Raw genomic sequence first — 18,458 nt, forward strand, 5'->3', positions numbered from 1 at the left:
TGCAGCTGGTGCGTGTTGCATCTTTAACTGCTGCACATATATGTCATAATCAATCAATTTCAAGTGACTTTTAAAGGAGAAAATGTTCAACATCGATGCTATGGGCTGCATACTGAAAGACCGCTGCAGTAAATGTCAAAAACCAACATTAATAAGGCCGATTTCATCCTCTGCTCATTTACATCCGAATGTGTATCGAGACATCTGCTAATCAAGCACAAGAATCTGTTTTGCAGTTTTGCAGGATGAGATGAAATATTAATTACTCTTATGAGAAAATTTGGTGTGTTTATAATAATAGTTGGTTTTGTTTGGCAGGACAGACTGTCAAAAACTAGTCCAGAGCCCAAAATCAACAGAACATGTTAAAAAGTGGGAGACAACTGCAGAATAGTATGTGTTTGTTTGTAGAAACGTCTGTAGCTGCGCCAAAGAATTGGGAATAATGCCATTCACTACATCTGTCTTTGATGTCTAACCAGTCGGCAGAAGTTGTCAAGAAAAAAAATCTTAATGGGATTCCTACTGTGCTGTCCCCACATGAAACAGACATTGTACAGACGCTTCAAGAAAAATACTCATTAATGAACTTAATGGATGCACACATTAACACAATGCAAAGAGAATAAAGAACAAAACAAATTCGAAACAGGCAGCGTTATAAATGAGTCATTAGAAACCGAGCCCACCCTCTTTGAGCCTCATGACAGAGCAGCGACAGAAACAACGCAGTGCTCGCCGCAAATTTAGAGACAGATGAAAATATTCACATTCGTTGACTGCTTTATAAATCAAACGGCAAATATTATCTTTCACGGAGCGAGCCTTGAGCCGGCCGGCGCTGGTTAGTTAGCTGTGTGACACCATGGGGAGCCTCCCGAGCCTCTCAACAGCTTTTCCATGTTTCTCCACTGAGGCCTCTGTCAGGCTGGAGGTGGTTCCAATTAAAATACCTCTCCCTAAATGTTGTAAAACCTGCCTTCTCGGGGCAGGAAATGCCTGCCGTTAGAGCGTGGTGTCACAGGGAGCACAAAGGCCTGTAGTGTGTCTATCTCCTTCTGATAAATTGTTTCTTGAACGCTTTTGAGCTGTACCCACCCTGCCTAATGGTCCTGAGGCCCCAACAAAGGGAGTTCTGTTGTGTTTGCATGGCCAGGTCGGACCGCTGCGTGTAATGCCTAGCAGGTGTGGAATATAAAATAGTTTGATAGTTTGGCGGGCGAACAGTTAGTACATTATTGTCAGGGGGGTCTGGGCAGGCAGCAGCGCTTGGCTTAAAAGGTTTACTTTTAATGAAAGTTGAAGAACTGGCAGCCACTCTTCCTATTCTGCTAATGCAGCAGAATAGCCTCGGCTACTGACATTGAGCCTTCAGCGCAGAATGTAAATAAGAAGGCCGGCCATTTTCACTCGAGGAATCTGTCAGTCACGTATCAAGTGACTCTGCTGTTATCACAAAAAACTTCTTCGGTGTAGTTACAGTAGTTAGCACTGTAGTTACAGTAATTTAACTGTCCCAGTGAAATATACCTGCAGTGCAAAGGCAAAATACCTTCCTCTCTGGTTTTGTTTCAGCCATGTCTCCTACTAATCTCTTTTATATACTACTAATTTCTACCTCAACCCTTTGGAAGAATGTAATGTCTGCAGATGTCTTTGTTCAGTCAAGGAAACATCCTGCATCCTGTGGTATGGTTAGACTTAGGCAACAAAAACACTTGGTTAAGGTTAGGAAAAGATCATGGTTTTTGTTTAATAGTGAAAAAATAAACACATCCTGTCTTGTGGCTTCAAGTCAAAATGGAGTTTTTCATTCTTTAACCAAAACCACAATTTTTGTCTACCCTTAACCAAGTGCTGCGAGGGCCTAAACACAACCATCACAACATGAATTATACTGCAGCTGCCACAAGTGGATACCATCATTCTTTCAAGTGGACAATGTAAGGCGCACAAGTTAAATATGATGTCAATCAACGTTTTGCAGATATGGGTGCAATATTTTCACGATCAGTATCTGGTAATTATCTTCTCAGTTGATTAGTTTAGTCAGCAAAGTGTCAAAAAATGTTGGAAAAACGCAATTTCACACGTCTTAAAGATCCAACAGAGCCAAAAATTAGCAAAATTTTCTGTGGTTTGACTAATTGACTAAAACCTTTCAGCTCTAGATAACTTCTATACAGGGAACAGAATATATCTTTATTGTCCACCAGGGTGGAAATTTTCAGCTCACCAAAACAGAAAAAACTAACATAAAAGCAGAAACAGTTAGCGAACCAAGCAACAGACAGAGTCCCATTACTCATTAAATACAGTTATGTCAACGTCTGTAGCTTAAATCTCATCCGTCACTTTGAAGGGTAAAGAACATTGATTGCACTTGAGGATGAAGGACTTCTTAAATACATTTTTAGTCAGCAGAAAGACTCTGTGGCGCCTCCCGAGAGGCATTTGCCATCAGAAAATGAGTTGCATTTTTACAGGGGTGGTCACGCAAAGGTCAAAGGTCAAACCTGGTTTCTTGCTTTGCACATAATTTAACAAATTTCGCAAACACAATAAGCCGAATTTCACTGTTAACAGTCAATTGGGAGTCTGTCTGTGAGGGAGTAAATGACTCCTGCTCTCATACAAAGGCACCTTGGCGCTCTCCAGTAAAAACCTTAATCAGGCTAATTTTCCTGCAACAGGAAATAGTGCATAAATTGCAACATTGTCCGCTTTTTCTGAGACCAGCCTTGCTAACATCTCCCCTTCCCCTGTTGCTTATCTTAACGTTTCGAGCCGTGCAGTAAGCTCTGACTGGCCTCTGCCCGCTCCCCTCTCCGCCGCAGCTTACTCCCAGATTTTATACTCAACCACTCACAGCAGGTTGACAGATTACCTTTGGTTCAGAGCCCAAACGGACAGTGTCCAAGCCACGATAAACACTGCAGCCATTATTTCTGCTTCCAGTAATCTACCTACTTTCGAGCCAGATGACGTGAAGAAGATAACAGCACAGTGGCCGGGGCTAAGGGAAATGGAAGGTATTCAATCTGCCTCTTTTTTTTTACCGGGTCCGTCTGATAAAAGAGCCGATATTGTAGCTTTGAAGTTGGTGTTATTCCTTCTTAACGCTGTACGTCACTGAGAGCTGACATGATGGAAAAAGGAGGGAGGGAAAAAAAAGAAGCCTAATGTCCTAATTAAGATTGTACAGATTTGATGATGGAGCAGAGAGAAGGCAATTGAAGCCATGTGTTCATTTTCTCCCAGCCTCCGCTCCATGTGTTCCCTCTCCTTCCCTCCTCCCCGACCATTTCTACCTCTTACTTTTCTGCATGTCAGGAATGATTGTTGGTGTTTTGTCTGATCTGTAAATAGGTCTCAAAAGGGATAACACAGCTAACAAATATATGTGGCAGTGCATAAATTACAAAAACACTCCCCAAAACTTGTGATTGTTGTGTCAAAGCCCACTTGAGAGATGATGTGTTGGCAGGTTGCCGATTGCTAAGAGACCATCACAGGTTTGATCCCGACAGCATCAACTAGTTGTCAGTGGGCACGGACCCTGTTCAAGTGTCTCTTGGCTGGGTGCTGAAGCCTTACCAGCTCTCTGGATAAAAGCCAGATGCCTGAAACAAAATTTAAATAAAGTGTTACTCAGAAGAGAGCCCTCTCAGCTGCAGTAAACTAAACCCAGGGACTCTCTGTACTCTTCAATTGTGTCTGTATAACCCCTGCCAGGAGAAGCAGCTGTGACAGTGTGTCTAAGAGTGTGTGTATGTGTGTTAATTGTGGGGTTCTGGTGACTGGGGAGAGGCCCAGGTGTTTGTTTATACTCACACCACCATAAGTGGCCATAGCTGGGGCCTGCTGCTGGGCTGGGCTGAGCTTTAAGACCAGGCGACGGGGCTTTGTGTACAGAAGCTGCTCAGTGTGCTTACATTTACAGAATTTGTTCAAGTATCACACTGCCAATGTGCAAACAGACCCAAACTGACAGATGCAGCCCACACAGTTCTTTAGAGGGCTCAAGACACAAAACAAAACAAATTATTATTTATTTGTTTTCGCAGGGCCGCTAACTCAGTGCAGTAAACAATATGATTTAGAACTTAACTGGTCCATGGTGTCATCAGCTGTATTAGACTTCTGGTAATATTATGTCAGTGTGGATAAACTGTAAGATGGAATTGATGGCAGTTTTTTAAAAGAGGTGTAAAAATGTTTATTAGACGGAAGAGAGATGAGTGAATGTACTTAGTATTTGAGTACTGCCTGCGTAATTAGTGCAACCTGCAGTACTTTGATTTAATCTGCATGTCATAACTTTGTCTGTGTAGCAGATGTGCAGCGGTCTTTGTTTTGTTATGATGATCTGCAGGCCAGGGCCACTATGGAGATAAACGATATTAACTTTCGGTGTTTTTGTGTTTTTACCCTTTATTATGCTTCAGTTTTATGTATAACATCTTGTTTGTGTAAGATACAATTTCTAATGTCATTTCATTTTTCACTTTTGTCTCTGCATGTCCAGATCACATGTAGGGTTAAATTTGTATTTGTTTTCTTGTTGTCTGTTTATGCGTGGATTGTTTGTGACCAAGCCGTTACCATCAGCTTTTAAGCCAACTAACAATTAACAAGGTAACAGTAATGTTGTCCACAGACGCATTTTATCTTTATATTTCACTGATCAGCAGCAGATTAGAAATGTGATTTTATCTCAGAATTTGCTCTATACGTGAGTAGCATGAGGATGTCACAAGCCACAAAGAGCTCTTTCAAACAATCCATTCTGGGAACTTGAATACGGAGACGCTTAACTGGAAAGCTGAGTGTTGAGTGATGTTAAATGATCTCACTTGAACCCTCAGAATCTGCAAGTAATATTGATGCTTTCTTAGTGGTCAGCAAAGAATGTGTTCGATAGACACACTGATATGTGCAGAATTTACAGGGAAAATCACACACACACGCGCACACACACACACGCACACACACACAGTCCTATATACATAATTTATGGGCACATTACATAGACTTACATTCATGTCCTGGAGAGTTACCCTAACCATAACCAAAACCACTACTTGCCTAACCCTAACCAACCCTCAGTTTCATCCTAAAATTTAATGATTTACATTATGGGGACCTGCATTTTGTCCCAGAAGGAAGGTGACACTGTGACAGCAATGCATCCAGGCAGTGACATGGTACACACACACACACACACACACAGACACACACACACAGACACACACACTTTCTTTATCACATTTTGCCATGTGAGACTAAGAAGTTCACCCCCTACAGCAGGCTAAAAGGACACAGAGAGACAGACCAGATCACACACACACACACACACACACACGCACACACACACACACACACACACACACACACACACACACACACACACACACACACACACAGTACATGGAAATTCGAGAAAAGCACTTGATCAAACACGTAAATATGATGCAAGTGATTGTTAAACATCTAATTCCAAAACCAGGAGCATCAATCTGCTACTATATCTGCCACCACAAGATGTTGGAACCTGGCTACTGGGATTTTCTCCCATTCAGCCACAAGAGCATTAGTGAGGTTGGCCTCTGTGTTGGGAGGTAAGTCAGCATTCAAATCCATCCAGATGACATTTGATGGGGTTAAGGTCTCTGTGCAGGGAAAACCAGAACTCCTCTCTGAAAATAACTTCCTTCCGGGCCTTGTTTGTGCACGAAGGCAATGTCATGCTGAAACAGGAAACGGCCTTCCCCAAACCGCTGTCACAAATTTGGAGGAAGACTATTGTCTAAAATATCACTCTGTGTTGAAAAATTAGGATTTCCCGTTATTGGTAACCTGACACGCCAGACTGTTTGTTACACAGAACCATCTGGGAAGCTGTCCTTGGAAACTGTCTGGAAAAGGGTCGGAACACAAAAAAATACTTGGCAGGTGGTTGGATGAACCGTCTGTCTATCACCATCTATCACAGGCTAACTGCAACCAATCAGAACAATGAACATATGTTGAAGTAGGACTGTTGCCGAGGCCAGTCGGGTGAAAAGCAAAAGCATCTTCGTCCATGGAGAGAAACCTTCAGTGCCGTTCTTTGCTCTTCTTTCAGTGAAGAAACACTCCCTATCTCTAATAGTACTGATGCTATAGCAGCATCTTTCGCAGCCACCACGGATTTTTAGTTCCTACTGTCATCACAACTGAACCACAGCTGTAGCTGCCAGTAGTCCCTCACAGGACACCGATCGGTCCGAGCCACTGTGGTTCTGCCACAAGCAAAAGCAAAAAGCAAGATGTGACGTGATGGTGTGATGTCGCAAATCCAGCTGCCTCACAAGAGGAACAAAGGGGCCAAAAAAAAAAACCCCCCACATATTTTTGGCCCTAAAGTGTATTTATGATACCAGTATTGATCCATCCTGAAAGATGCAGCAGCACACTGATCTGCTCTTTTGAAGAAACGTTTAGAAAGAAACCTTGTGCCAGTAAAGTAAAAATCCATGGAAATATGACTGCACCTAACAGCTTAATCTAAACGCACATGAGTAATAGATGAAGGCCATAAACTGAGCAAACACTGAGCTGCAGGCATTGTCTGGCTGGCTAGTTAGCATGTTTCCCCAGGCAGCTTGGCTCAAACAAACACCTTGTAAGACAGGAGCCACATGTTTTTACGGGAACTGTTCAGTTTTACAGCACAGCCATAATCAATTAATAGCTTCATGAAATAAATCTCCTCACAACAAGAAAATAGCTAAAGCAAAAGACTGGCTGAATTCTTGCACTGTTAACAACATGGATGAATTAACTTGAGCAGTAGTAAGCGGAGTATATATACCAGCTAAACCAACTATAGTCTGTACAACAAACCCTTTGTACACCTGACTGGACTGTCGTGACTAAACTGAAGAATCATGGAAATTTCTTTACAAACATCAACTTTGTCCCAAACTATCAGCCAAAAATTAGTTTCTAAATCAATCCGAGGTGAAACAGGCCATGCGCTTGCAGAGTCATGCCTTTCAGGAGGTTTGCAAAAGCAGTTAGTTTTCATCAGGAAGTTCACTGACCGGTCCAGTAAGCATGTGCGCGAGTTGATTCAGATCTCAAGTTACAAGCATGAAGCTGAAAACCAAGCACATGAGATGTTTTCCGTCTCTGCGAGGTTCACAGTAATTGACAGGTTACGCCCGGATCTTTATGTATCAGAGACTTCTGAAAACTAGCCTTAAATGCAGAAAGGGAGAAACATCTGTTATTGTTCTGTGTGTCTGCACACACACTTCCAGACAAAAGCAACTGATCAACACAAAGGTTGTCATCAGTCAAAACTGCACTGTTTGAATCCACACAGGCTGTTGTCAGCGTGTGTGAGCCAGACATCAGACACGTCTCTCTGAAGTTCCACTACATGTTAATAATTCAACTCCAGCGTCACTTTTGAGATCAGACAAATGCTCTTATGCAACCTTTGAAAATTAAACTAACTTTGAGCAACAACGCACAAATACAGTACATATGCAAAAAAAAAAAAAAAAAACACAAAAGACAAAACAAAAAAAAACACTATGTACTAACTTTCCCTTGAGTTTGACACACCACAAGCATCTGCGGCTGCCTCGCAGAGACAGAGGCGCCCAGAAGCGTCCATATTTGCAGACAAACGCTGGCCTACATCAGAAGACTTTCGTGCCCGTGACACAATCTCGACAGGGGAGAAACTGAATAAGGTAGATGAAACACGAAGAGACTCTTTATTGTTGAGGCATAGTTAATATTTTAAGGACAGGGAGCATGTGCTGTCTGGTACTGCTTGTGCACCCACATCATAAAAATATTCAGGTACACGCAAACATGCACAGCTGAAAAATTTCAAGCCGAATCCCCATTTACTACCCTTTTGAAATTCATAAAGCGCATTATTACCCCTGAGCTGTTCTAAGATCATCCAAACACGACGTCACAGTAATCACAAAGTAATTGTAAGGAATTTGGTCTCACGGATCACAGCAAATTATGCAGAAATATTTCACTTGGTAATTATGACTACTCTAATAAATTAAGATCATGTGTTTATTCGAGATTTCATGCATCAATGAGATTTACTAGCTAAACAAAAAACAGCAGAAACGAGTTATTGTTGTGCTTTCAGCAACGTGGGACTGTGCTGCCTTGACATGTCCTGTCTGAACACAATGGAACTATCAAGCCGCATTTTCTCAACAGCTTTTGCAAAACAAAATGCATCCAGGCAGAAACCCCACCACACAAACGTATGCTTTCATGCACACACAAATCCATGAATGCACACATGCACTCACCGGCACTCACACATAACCCGCACCCTCCTCTACCCCGCAACACTTTTCTCCCCAAAACTACAAAAACCTTCAAACACTTTTAAAAAACCCACATGCATACACATTTACTTCTGAAGCATGACGCTTCTGTGCAGCCTGAGTCTCGCGCTATCTTCAGCTCTAATGTGCTGAGAGTTGATGTGTGTCTTAGTTATTCAGGTTAATGCGTTCGCCTGTGGGGCATATTTCCATTCTGGCTCCCGTTGCACACACATCCTTTTCCAAACTGCTGCGCCATTACTGTTCACTCACGCTGATGTCTTTGGTCTAACTACAGCCACACTGACGGGAATAAACCTCTTCAGAGTGATGTGTCAGACTGTGGCAGCCATTGTAGGAGTCCTCCTTAAAGCATTTGAGCCACGGTTGTGTATACCTACAGTATAATGTTGCACAGCAGGATCTAATTAGTATATTTAAACACAAAATTCTGCTACTTAGCTTCGCACAAAGAAAGTCTTTTTTCATATGACTCCTTTTGGGAAGTAAAAAATAGTAGGGCGAACAAAAGATAATGGCTAAGTGGGGCTGCATTTGTTAAGTCTACAACTGGAGCACAAGTGAAAGTAAGTTTCTGAGGATCGGAGCGATGTGCTGAGAGAGAACAGAACAAAATCCCACTGAGCAGAAGAATGATTCAGCTGTAGCTCAGGTACCTGCAGGTGAGTGTTTCATGGTAGGGCTTGATGCTGGCGCTGCGGTCCCTTCGGACGGGCCCGGGCTCGATGGTGGGCAGGCCCGTGGCGGAGGTGGTGGTGGTCCACGTGGAAGAGATCCTCCTCAGAAGACCAGGGTGGAGACTCCGCCTCAGACGCTGCGCACACACACAGGAAAATTTCTGTACACACATGCGGTCGCCGCTGCTGGAAAACCCTTCTCATCACTTTTTAATAAATGAATAAAATCATCATTCACATCTAACTGCAGGACTGAACATGGCTGTAATTGTGTTTGCATTTAGATAAACGCTCTGAAAGTACTCCCATCTGTAAGATAACATTCATGCTTATTTGCTTAGTCTGCAGTCGAATGGATCATCTCGATGAGACAGTTGCTTTTCCTTGACCAGATTAAACAAATGATGCAGGTAATATAACCTGGAACATTTTTCATGACTGGAGGCGCTTTCATTTTTTTCTTCATCGGATCCAAAGCGAATCAGCACTGCGGTCATCACTGACTGGAGGATATTGGCAGGCAGCTGTGCCAGCGATGCCCCTCGTGGTTCTTTATTGGATATAACGTCAGTATTGCTTTGCACTGATACATTTCATCATAGAGATTCTGCCTCTCAGTCTTTTGTCTCGTTCTCTCAGTCTCTTTCTGTCTTTTCTCTGCTCTTTCAGTGGGATTCCCAGTGGTCTGTGCCCTTGTGATGCCTCCATCTGCTCAGTGCCATGCAGCAGCTTGGCACAGCAGCACTAAACATGGCAGGCTCTCTCTGTCTCAGTCTTCTGCAGGGTGACCTAGTAAAGCTCGCCTCAGAATCCTGAATGAGCCCATTCACAGCAAGGCGTCACATACCGAGTGCACACACTCGTAGACACTGCTGGCTTAGGTCACTTTAGTGAACATTTCACTGACTTACATTCACTTTAGGGGCTTTACCATAACCTTAATTCAAACTGTTCTGATTGCGCTGAACTCAGTTGCAGATTAGTCAGTTTGTGAACACAAATGCATACACAGCTACAGAGGAGTGCATCCTATCAGTGCATACTATACGCACAGACAGCACATTTATGCACATGCAGGTGTATATTCACAGATTCACCGAGCAGGAACCTCCCCTTAAAATCTTGTGTTTTATGGTGTCATGATCAGAATAATGTATTACTATGTGTATTAAAGTGGGGAAGTGGAAGCACTAATAGTGGTGCATTAGTATGATTTTGTAGCTCCAAGGTTCCATTCTTTAATGAAAGCCCTGTAGACACACACCAAAAGCAGAAACACACACACACACACACACACACACACACACACACACACACACACCACCACCACCACCACCACCACCATCAGCAACAGCATGGTAAATCCAGGCCATCCTCACAAAAACAAAAAAAAGAAATCACAGCTGATCCCTGCTGCTGTCAGTGTCGATTCAACTCTCTAACTGGACTAATTTCTTTAACAGCTTAAGCGAGAAAAACGGGATCAGATTGTGTGTTTTAGCATTCAAGTTTTTTTGATGTTTGTACAGCATGCGCCTCTGATGCAGCACAGAGAACATGCTCCGTGTTGGACAGAAAATGAGGTTTGGAAAAGTGCTTGAAAGGCATCAGTATGCACCGCGATGGACATCAAACTCTTAGCCAGGAGGCAGAAAAGCAAGCGCAGGGCTTTCCACTGCTGCACTAACCACCCCCACTCCTCCTGCTATTCTCCTCCTGGCTAGTTAGAGGCGGTCATGGCGTCTCTGGGGAGCAGAGTCCTAATGAGTGCAGCCTCACAGGCCACTCAACAGGCGCAGCTTGTCTCAGCTACTTTTATAAAGTTCAGAAGATGTAAAAATACACCTGTTAGCCAAGCGATCGGCTTGATGGCCGTCAACCAGACAAACGTCTCAGAGGCAGCTAGGATCGGTATCTTCCTCAGATAAATAACTAGCTTTGTAATTGTGGTAGGTCCAGTTTTGTTGACACACACTCGTCCCTCTTTGTTACCTTTTGAGAGGCTCTTTCACCTTCACGTTGGCTCTCCTCTTCTACTCGACTCACATGCACACATACACACTGTCTGGCTCTGCACATCTGTCATGTTGACACAGCTGTGGCTATGAAAGGGAGAACAGTGCTCCGAGCAGTAGACGTGCTCTATTTTTCTTCACTCAACTCTATGAAAATACACTCCTTCATTTGATGCTAAAAGCTCTGAGAGCAGGAAGCACTCATTAGCTGAAACATGGGCTGAAAGATTAACATGTGTGTGGAGCGCTGTGTGGTGTATAAATCATTTGGCCGTAATAAACTGGACTGCATTTCCATCTAAGGATTACTTTCAGCCGCTTCCAAAACAAAATGTTGTTTGTCTGGCCAATGACTACTTTTGATTAACAATTCTGACGTTTGATATTTGGGTGAAATATGCTCACTTTCATCTAGACTTCCTCACATTGCATGTATCTTACCAGGAAAGCGTAAACCTGACACCTGGTCTTCACTCATTTCCTTACCTTGTGGATGGACGTCCTCTCTCCCTTCTCAGGTCCGTCCTCTGAGTCCGAGAGGGTGTAGGCATCGCTGGGGTTAAGCAGGGGAGCTGGCCGTGGCCGATGCAGCGGCTGGAAGGTGAGCTGGGTGGTTAGCAGGTTGCTGACGGCCCGCAGTGAGGTGCAGGTGTTGGGGGGCAGAGAGGGGTCAGCCAGCAGGTCTGTGATTAGTCCGTGGGCTTCTCCCATCACTGCTATGTCCACCATGACGGTGGTGCCTGAAGACTATGGGGTGACAGGGAAACAGAGAAAAAGAAATAAACATCATCGCTGCCATGGTTAATGTGAGTTGATGCTAATTAATGGCTGGGTGTGATCGTGGCTGCGTGCTGCTTCCTGGTGGCAGGTGTGAAGAGCAGGTGCATGAACTACGTCAGCAGCTCCCGTGTGAGGACATACTGTGGCTAACAGTGACGCTGCCATCGCTCGTGTTGTTTATCCTACGGAGCTGGAAGTCAGTCTATGCTGAAGTCGTGCACTAGTTCATGTTTTTGCAGCTTTAATTTTCTCAGTGGTGGAAATAGACAAAATGAATGAACTCAAATGTGACTGTTAAGTACAACAGAAAGACCCACAGAGAATTATCATCTGACTGGACAGCTTCCCAAAAATCTATGAGCTGTTTTGGGCATCGTTAGCTGATTTTTTTTTTTATTTTTAGTTTTTGCTTTATTGTTTTGCCGAGTCTCACTGCTCTCCGCTGCATCAGACAGCTGACATCTCTGACAAAAGCCCACTGGACACCATCTGAGCACCAAACCACAGACAGACAGAGTTAGCGGCTGATAAACACGGTGGAACATTTAGCAGAGCCAGACTCAGGAGCTGATGGAGCAATAAACTGAACTACAAGGACTGAGGAGTCTCTGTTGGACTTACATGTGACATTTGACATTACATTAGGTTAAATAACTAGTCTCTATATTAAAGAACAACTTAGCAGAAGCTCAACATTTTTATATTACAGTGTATTTACATTTAGCTGATAGTTCTAACCTACGTTTCTCTGCATAGAACTTTGAATGCAAGACTTTCACCTGTAATGGAGTATTATTAAACTGTCATATTTCTACTGTGACTTAAGCAAAGGATCTGAATACTTCTCTTACTATTAATCTTTCTTTACTTTAAAATAGAATACCCCAGCAACAATGACAGCTGATACAAGAAAGACTGATTTCAAAAATTAGTCACAGTCTGCATGTAAAAGTAATGTGGGAGGCCAATTGTCCAGCAGCAAAACTGATTTGTCAGGAGCTTTGTCCCATGTTAATAGAGACTGTATTATATTATCATGAGAACAATGACAGAGCGCACAACCATGACCGAATCATGTTTCAAAAGTGCACTTAGCTCAGGGAAAAACCAACATGGCACATAATAAAACAAATGATACGCATAAACAATGTCCAAACACAACAATATGAAAATAAGAAAACAATAGACAATTGATTTTGGATTATAGGAGGTATATTCAATCACAGTGTCGGACTGAGATTCTGAGAAGCTTTGTGAAGTGTATCATAGTCGTGGCATCACACGAAGCTGCGTGCACGCTTACATCCAATCACATCTGAAAGGCTTTATTCTACACCTTATATGGCTTCTTTCAGCTGAGAGAAAGCAATGAAGAGGAGCACGGAGCCGTACTTCATGGTAGAAGAAGTGGACATGCTTGCAGCCTTTTAAACATCTGAACAACATTGTGCAGCTGCAGAACACTCAATGCTTAATGAATGGGTTCATTAGCAACATCTCAGCTCGCATCTGATCTTTGACTTCCTCACTCCTGACCCTTCAGATGGTCAACAGCCCCAAAGCTTTGAAGCCACCAGCGTCACGTGAGCCAGCCTTGTTTTTGCGGAGCAAAGTGAAAAGTTCACAACCCACTCTGAAATGCTGTGCCTAGAGCAGTTGAACAACCACAACTAAACACAGGTCAGTCTTGGCTGCCAGCAAATTTATCTAATAAGCTCACGAGTTCCCTTTTTCCCCAAAGAATGTTATCAGATTTTTCTCCTCCAATGTCCCATTCACTTTGACACCAGCTGCCAGACACCCAGAATTATTCTGTTTACACTAGCTAAGTGGCAAGAGGTTAACCTGAACAACACATGTGTGAGCACCGTTCATTCGCCTCCACGTGTGGGAACAGTGAAGGTTTCGCATTTTATTTTCCTAGTCGTATCAGATAAGACGCTGTATTTATACAATTTTCCTGTTGGTCTGCAAAAATACAAAAGGCGTGTGTTCTCCGGGTGTCAGGGCATTCCTTCATGATGACACACATTTATTGATAAATCTGTCACATGACCAGCACTGGGACCAAGATAATCTCTTTTACGGACAAGGAGACGTCCTGTGGGACGGCTGATGGAACTTTTCTGGACAGACGACTATTGTACTCCTCTAATCCCTCCTCTCCTCTGCTTCTGCCTCTTTCTCTCTCTCCCCCCTTTCTTATACTCTCCTCTGATGCATGCTGTGAGGATAAGATGTAAACACCTGTCTCTCAGCTCATTTACAAGCTGATTTAGGAGTTTGCTAAATAGAGGGTTTAAGAAGAACATAGCTGCCGGAGAACATCTGGCTGGTCTCCGCATCTACAAACATGCAACTTCTACAAACTTTACCCCTCGTTCTCACATCCCGGCCAACTCAAATGTCGAGTGACAACATAAGTAACATATACAAAGACTGACTCACAAATATGCAGAGACGCTGACACATAAACAAAAGGCATCATCCTGAGCATGCAACACACAGACTCACGCGTGCACCCATATAAACAGTTTTGCAAGGACGATGAGAGTCACAAAGCTTGACTAAGTCCAAAACTGGACCCGAGTGGCCATAAAAGGTGAGGGAATGATAAATGCGTTGGGTTTTATGTTGCACAGGGCGCAAGCCACTTAACCCCCAAAACCTGCAGTATTTGAGACATGAGCTTTGGGACACAATGGGGATCTTGCTTCCACCGAATTTGTGCTATTGACCTGAAAAAATGTCATGCCTGTCTGAACACCAATGAATAAGCTGTGATCCTTAGAAATAATGTGCCGCTAAAATACATCTACCTTTACAAATCCAAATCCTCTCCCTGAACCTCGCTGCAGAATGTTTGTGAGCCGAGGAGTTAAAGTTTTGAGCCATTAAACAGAACTGACTGCAGGGAAAGATAAAGATTATAAAGTCCTGACCATCCCTGGCTCAAGCTTTTACCCATCTCTTCAAAGTTGTGTCTTGGCTGGAAGATACCTCCTGATTTTCCTAATCTTCCAACAATCTGCAACTTAAAACTTAAGACATCCTGTAACAGATCAAACTGAGACAAAGTTACATAATATCATAAGGTTATATAAGTATTTCCTGTCAGGTTAGGTGATCATTTTCATTCATGAGCCATGGCCACCTATGTAGCAGCAGGCTTCACTGTCTGAGAGGATGGATCTCATACGAGCCCCACAGAGTGACCCATGCCTGGGAAAAAAGCACTGAGAATCAGAAAAAAGCTATTGGACAGATGTTATGATGGAGCATTTCAAAATTCCTGATATTTTTCTTGAAGTACCATGGTTGATGTTCCTGCCTTGGACACATCTGCACTGTTTGTAATTTCCCTTAAATGCCACGATTAAAATGAGAGTATTTTAACCTTCCAGTCAGGCTGTATATGTGTTTAATGACTTATTTCTAAATGATTCCCCAAGCATACAGGCTCTTTTTACTGCTGCCCCACAACACATTCATAGTAACACACATTCACATCTGGGAACTGTCAACAACCGTCTGCCACTGGCTCGCACTCCTCTCTGTGGAGATTTTTCTGAGAAATAAAGCCTTCAGAGTTAGTCAGGGATCCAGCACCTCTGAGAGTTGTGTGGAGGAGATATGGGAGTAACAACTCTAAATTATGGAGCAAAGAGAGAAAGGTTGCCTCTTTGATCATCGAAACAACTGCTTCCTTGCTTTGAAAGTGATTCATCATTCCTCTGTTTCCAAGTGAGATCAATCTTTCTTTTTTAAAGGCAATGTACACGCACAGTCGGTGGCCATGAAAACAGCTGGCAGCAGCAGGCCTGCATGGTGGTAAAGTGACAAACTGACAAACCCTCATCTGCTCAGATTAATACACTGGCACATTGGATGAGCTGTTCACTGGTCCATTGAACTTACACTGGCTTCTGCTGTTGGATTTTGGATGATTTTAGATGCTACAAATGATGGATAAAATCATAAAACTTTCTTTTTGTCTCTTGGACAGTGAAAACAGCCACAGTATGGTCTACTGTCCTGAGTCAGCAAACTGTTTGGAAAATACATTTATTCGCGTCAATGCTGAGAGTTAGATAAGACTGATACCACTTTCAAGTCTCTAAATATGATAGCTACCTTCAGCTGTTGGTTAGTTAAGCACAAAAACTGGAAAAAGTGGGTAACAGCTAGCCTGGCTCGGCCCAGAGGCAACAAAAGCTGCATACGAGACCCTCTAAAGCTCACTCATTAACACATTATATCTTGTTTGTTTACTCTGTACCTTTAGACAGAGTCAGGCTAGGCTAAGCTAGCTGTATGCTAGCTCTTAGGCTACAGCTGCAGATAGCTAGAACCAGCTAGCTGCAGAGTAACTGTCTCTAGATTAATTTTTACTTTGGAGATGTGAGAGTGTTATTGATCTTCTCATCTAAAAACAAATCAGATATTTGCACAAAAAAAGTAAAACCGTTGCTTTAAATGAATAAAGCAATGATCAAATACAACACTATATGTTACACTTTAGCCTGTGGGCCGGTGCTATTAGGGACCCTAAGAGCTCCAGAGGTCAGGAGGCCTTCTTGATCTCTACATCTACAATAAGCCTATATCTGAACATTTCATTCATTTCTATGAAGAAAACTAAGTGACATTGTTATTTTCAAAGTTTAGATGTTTCAATCAGCTTTAGAAAAGTACACAACAAAAACAACTAAAGCCAACCAGAGCCAACAGAACAATGGCCAAGTGCCAGGGAGAAGAAAACACTGCATTTGTCAAAAATGGAGCCTGTTCAGTATGTTTGATTAGAAACATACATACAGGCAGAAGTGTATAAAAAGTTCTTAAAAATATCAGAAAATCTCCTGTCTGATCCAACAGTCACAGGAAATACTCCAAATTCATCCAAATCGCTCATTTTACACAAACGTCCTGCAGTAATTGTGTTCACTATTTGGGTTCATTGTACAGTTTATTTGTTGTTCTGCACTTATTGTTTTGCATTGAATATAATCTGAAAAATCCATCAAATGTGTCACTTATTCAGAGGTCGTCAGGTTACTAAATGATAGAAAGGGGGTCCCTGAAGGAAAAAGGTTGGGAACCACTAACTGGAGCAACATTTATTCCATTTTTAACACTTAAGAGCCAATTTTTGTGTCACTATGGATTAACTGGAGTGACCTCGTAATATTTTTGGAGCATGTGTATTCTTTCCTGCTTGCAGTCATTTGGTATTTATGTGCCTGTCCAATCTTTTGTATTTAACTGACAGAAGGCACGCTGCGTTTAAAAGGCAGGGAACTTCCTGATTTGACTGATGCCAGCCCTTGACACACCCACTGATCCTCCGAATCCGGCCCCTGTGCCAGCATCTCTGGTCACAAAATGAACACAAATCCGTGTGATATTTGGTCACCAGCCCCCCGGTTGTTGTTGACATCCTACATTTGATAAAACTGACTACTAGCATCAATAAACTGTTTTTATGACTCCTCAACGAGCCAAGTCACATGCTAAACCACGCATGGACATTCTGTTATGACATTTTACGATGAATAACAACGGTGTACATGATCAATGGTCTTAATTGCCTGTGTGAACGCAGTTTGGAACAGTACGTCAATAGACATGCCATAGATTAACACCCGCGCAGCAGTTCATGTAAACCAAACCAAGGGCCAGTCAAAACAAACCAGCGATCACTCCTGAAGAGTGAAAAGCTGTTTGTCCACACGGCGTCTCTGCACTCAAGGTCGTACTCAGCTCTGTGTGTGTGTGTGTGTGTTGCTTTAGGTGCAGTAATGTGCACCATGGACCAAATAATATTTGCAAAGAATTCATTCGTTTAACATGGATGTTGTACAAGATCGATGGAGGCTTGACTAGAAATTCAAAAGCTTATCTACGCTGTGTTTTCTGATGAACTCAAACCACAACAAACATGATATGATACTAAAAATACATCAAATAAATAAAGAAGAACAGGACTTGCTAAATGCTGGTGTGCATCCTCTCTCTCTCTCTCTCTATCTATCTATATATATATATATATATATATATAACTTCAGATATGTGTTTGCAGAATTCTCTTGTGAAACATCACAGTATTTATTACAAACACCATCGACCGCTGCAACAACTCTGACCAATGGAAACATGATTTTTGGTGTTCCTGCTGTGTCCGCTTGTTTTTCTGCCAATAACTCTGCAGAAGACGGATGAAGTGCATTTCAATGCAACAAACAAAACACTGATCCCTCTGTCTAATGATGATTATTAATGGGATACACAGACAGAGAGGTCACATTTTTGTAATTTCTGAGACGGTCCACTTCGTGCACTTTTAACCCCTCGGCTCCCTCATCTAAACACACAGTCCTCTCAGCTTTTAGTAAAACGGCAGTGATATGTGTGCTTCTTAAAATTGTGCAATGGTGAGAATATAATGTATCCCAAAGGAGAGCTAGAGACTGGACAAACGCCTCAGGGGCCCACTGGAGAAAGAAGGTATTTGATTCTCTTAGTAAACACATCTCAATAATGTAAGCAACCGTGGCTCTTCATAAGGCGCACAGATATTCACACTGCGCTGCTTATTTTGCAATTAA

At 42.6% G+C, this 18,458-nt stretch overlaps 1 protein-coding gene across 3 annotated transcripts in view; it reads right to left on the reverse strand.

Annotated features, from left to right (window-relative positions):
• Nucleotides 1-18,458, reverse strand: part of LOC143322245 (cGMP-inhibited 3',5'-cyclic phosphodiesterase 3A-like) — a 66,256-nt gene that overhangs the window by 8,468 nt on the left and 39,330 nt on the right. For all 3 annotated transcript variants that reach the window (XM_076733305.1, XM_076733304.1, XM_076733307.1), the window contains 2 exons: nt 11,557-11,817; nt 9,035-9,192 (listed from right to left, as the gene is read on the reverse strand). In XM_076733305.1, the coding sequence (XP_076589420.1) occupies nt 9,035-9,192; nt 11,557-11,817 (419 nt within the window). The remainder of the gene's footprint in view (nt 1-9,034; nt 9,193-11,556; nt 11,818-18,458) is intronic.

Source organism: Chaetodon auriga, chromosome 6 (assembly GCF_051107435.1).
Source record: "Chaetodon auriga isolate fChaAug3 chromosome 6, fChaAug3.hap1, whole genome shotgun sequence".
NCBI lineage: Eukaryota > Metazoa > Chordata > Actinopteri > Chaetodontiformes > Chaetodontidae > Chaetodon > Chaetodon auriga.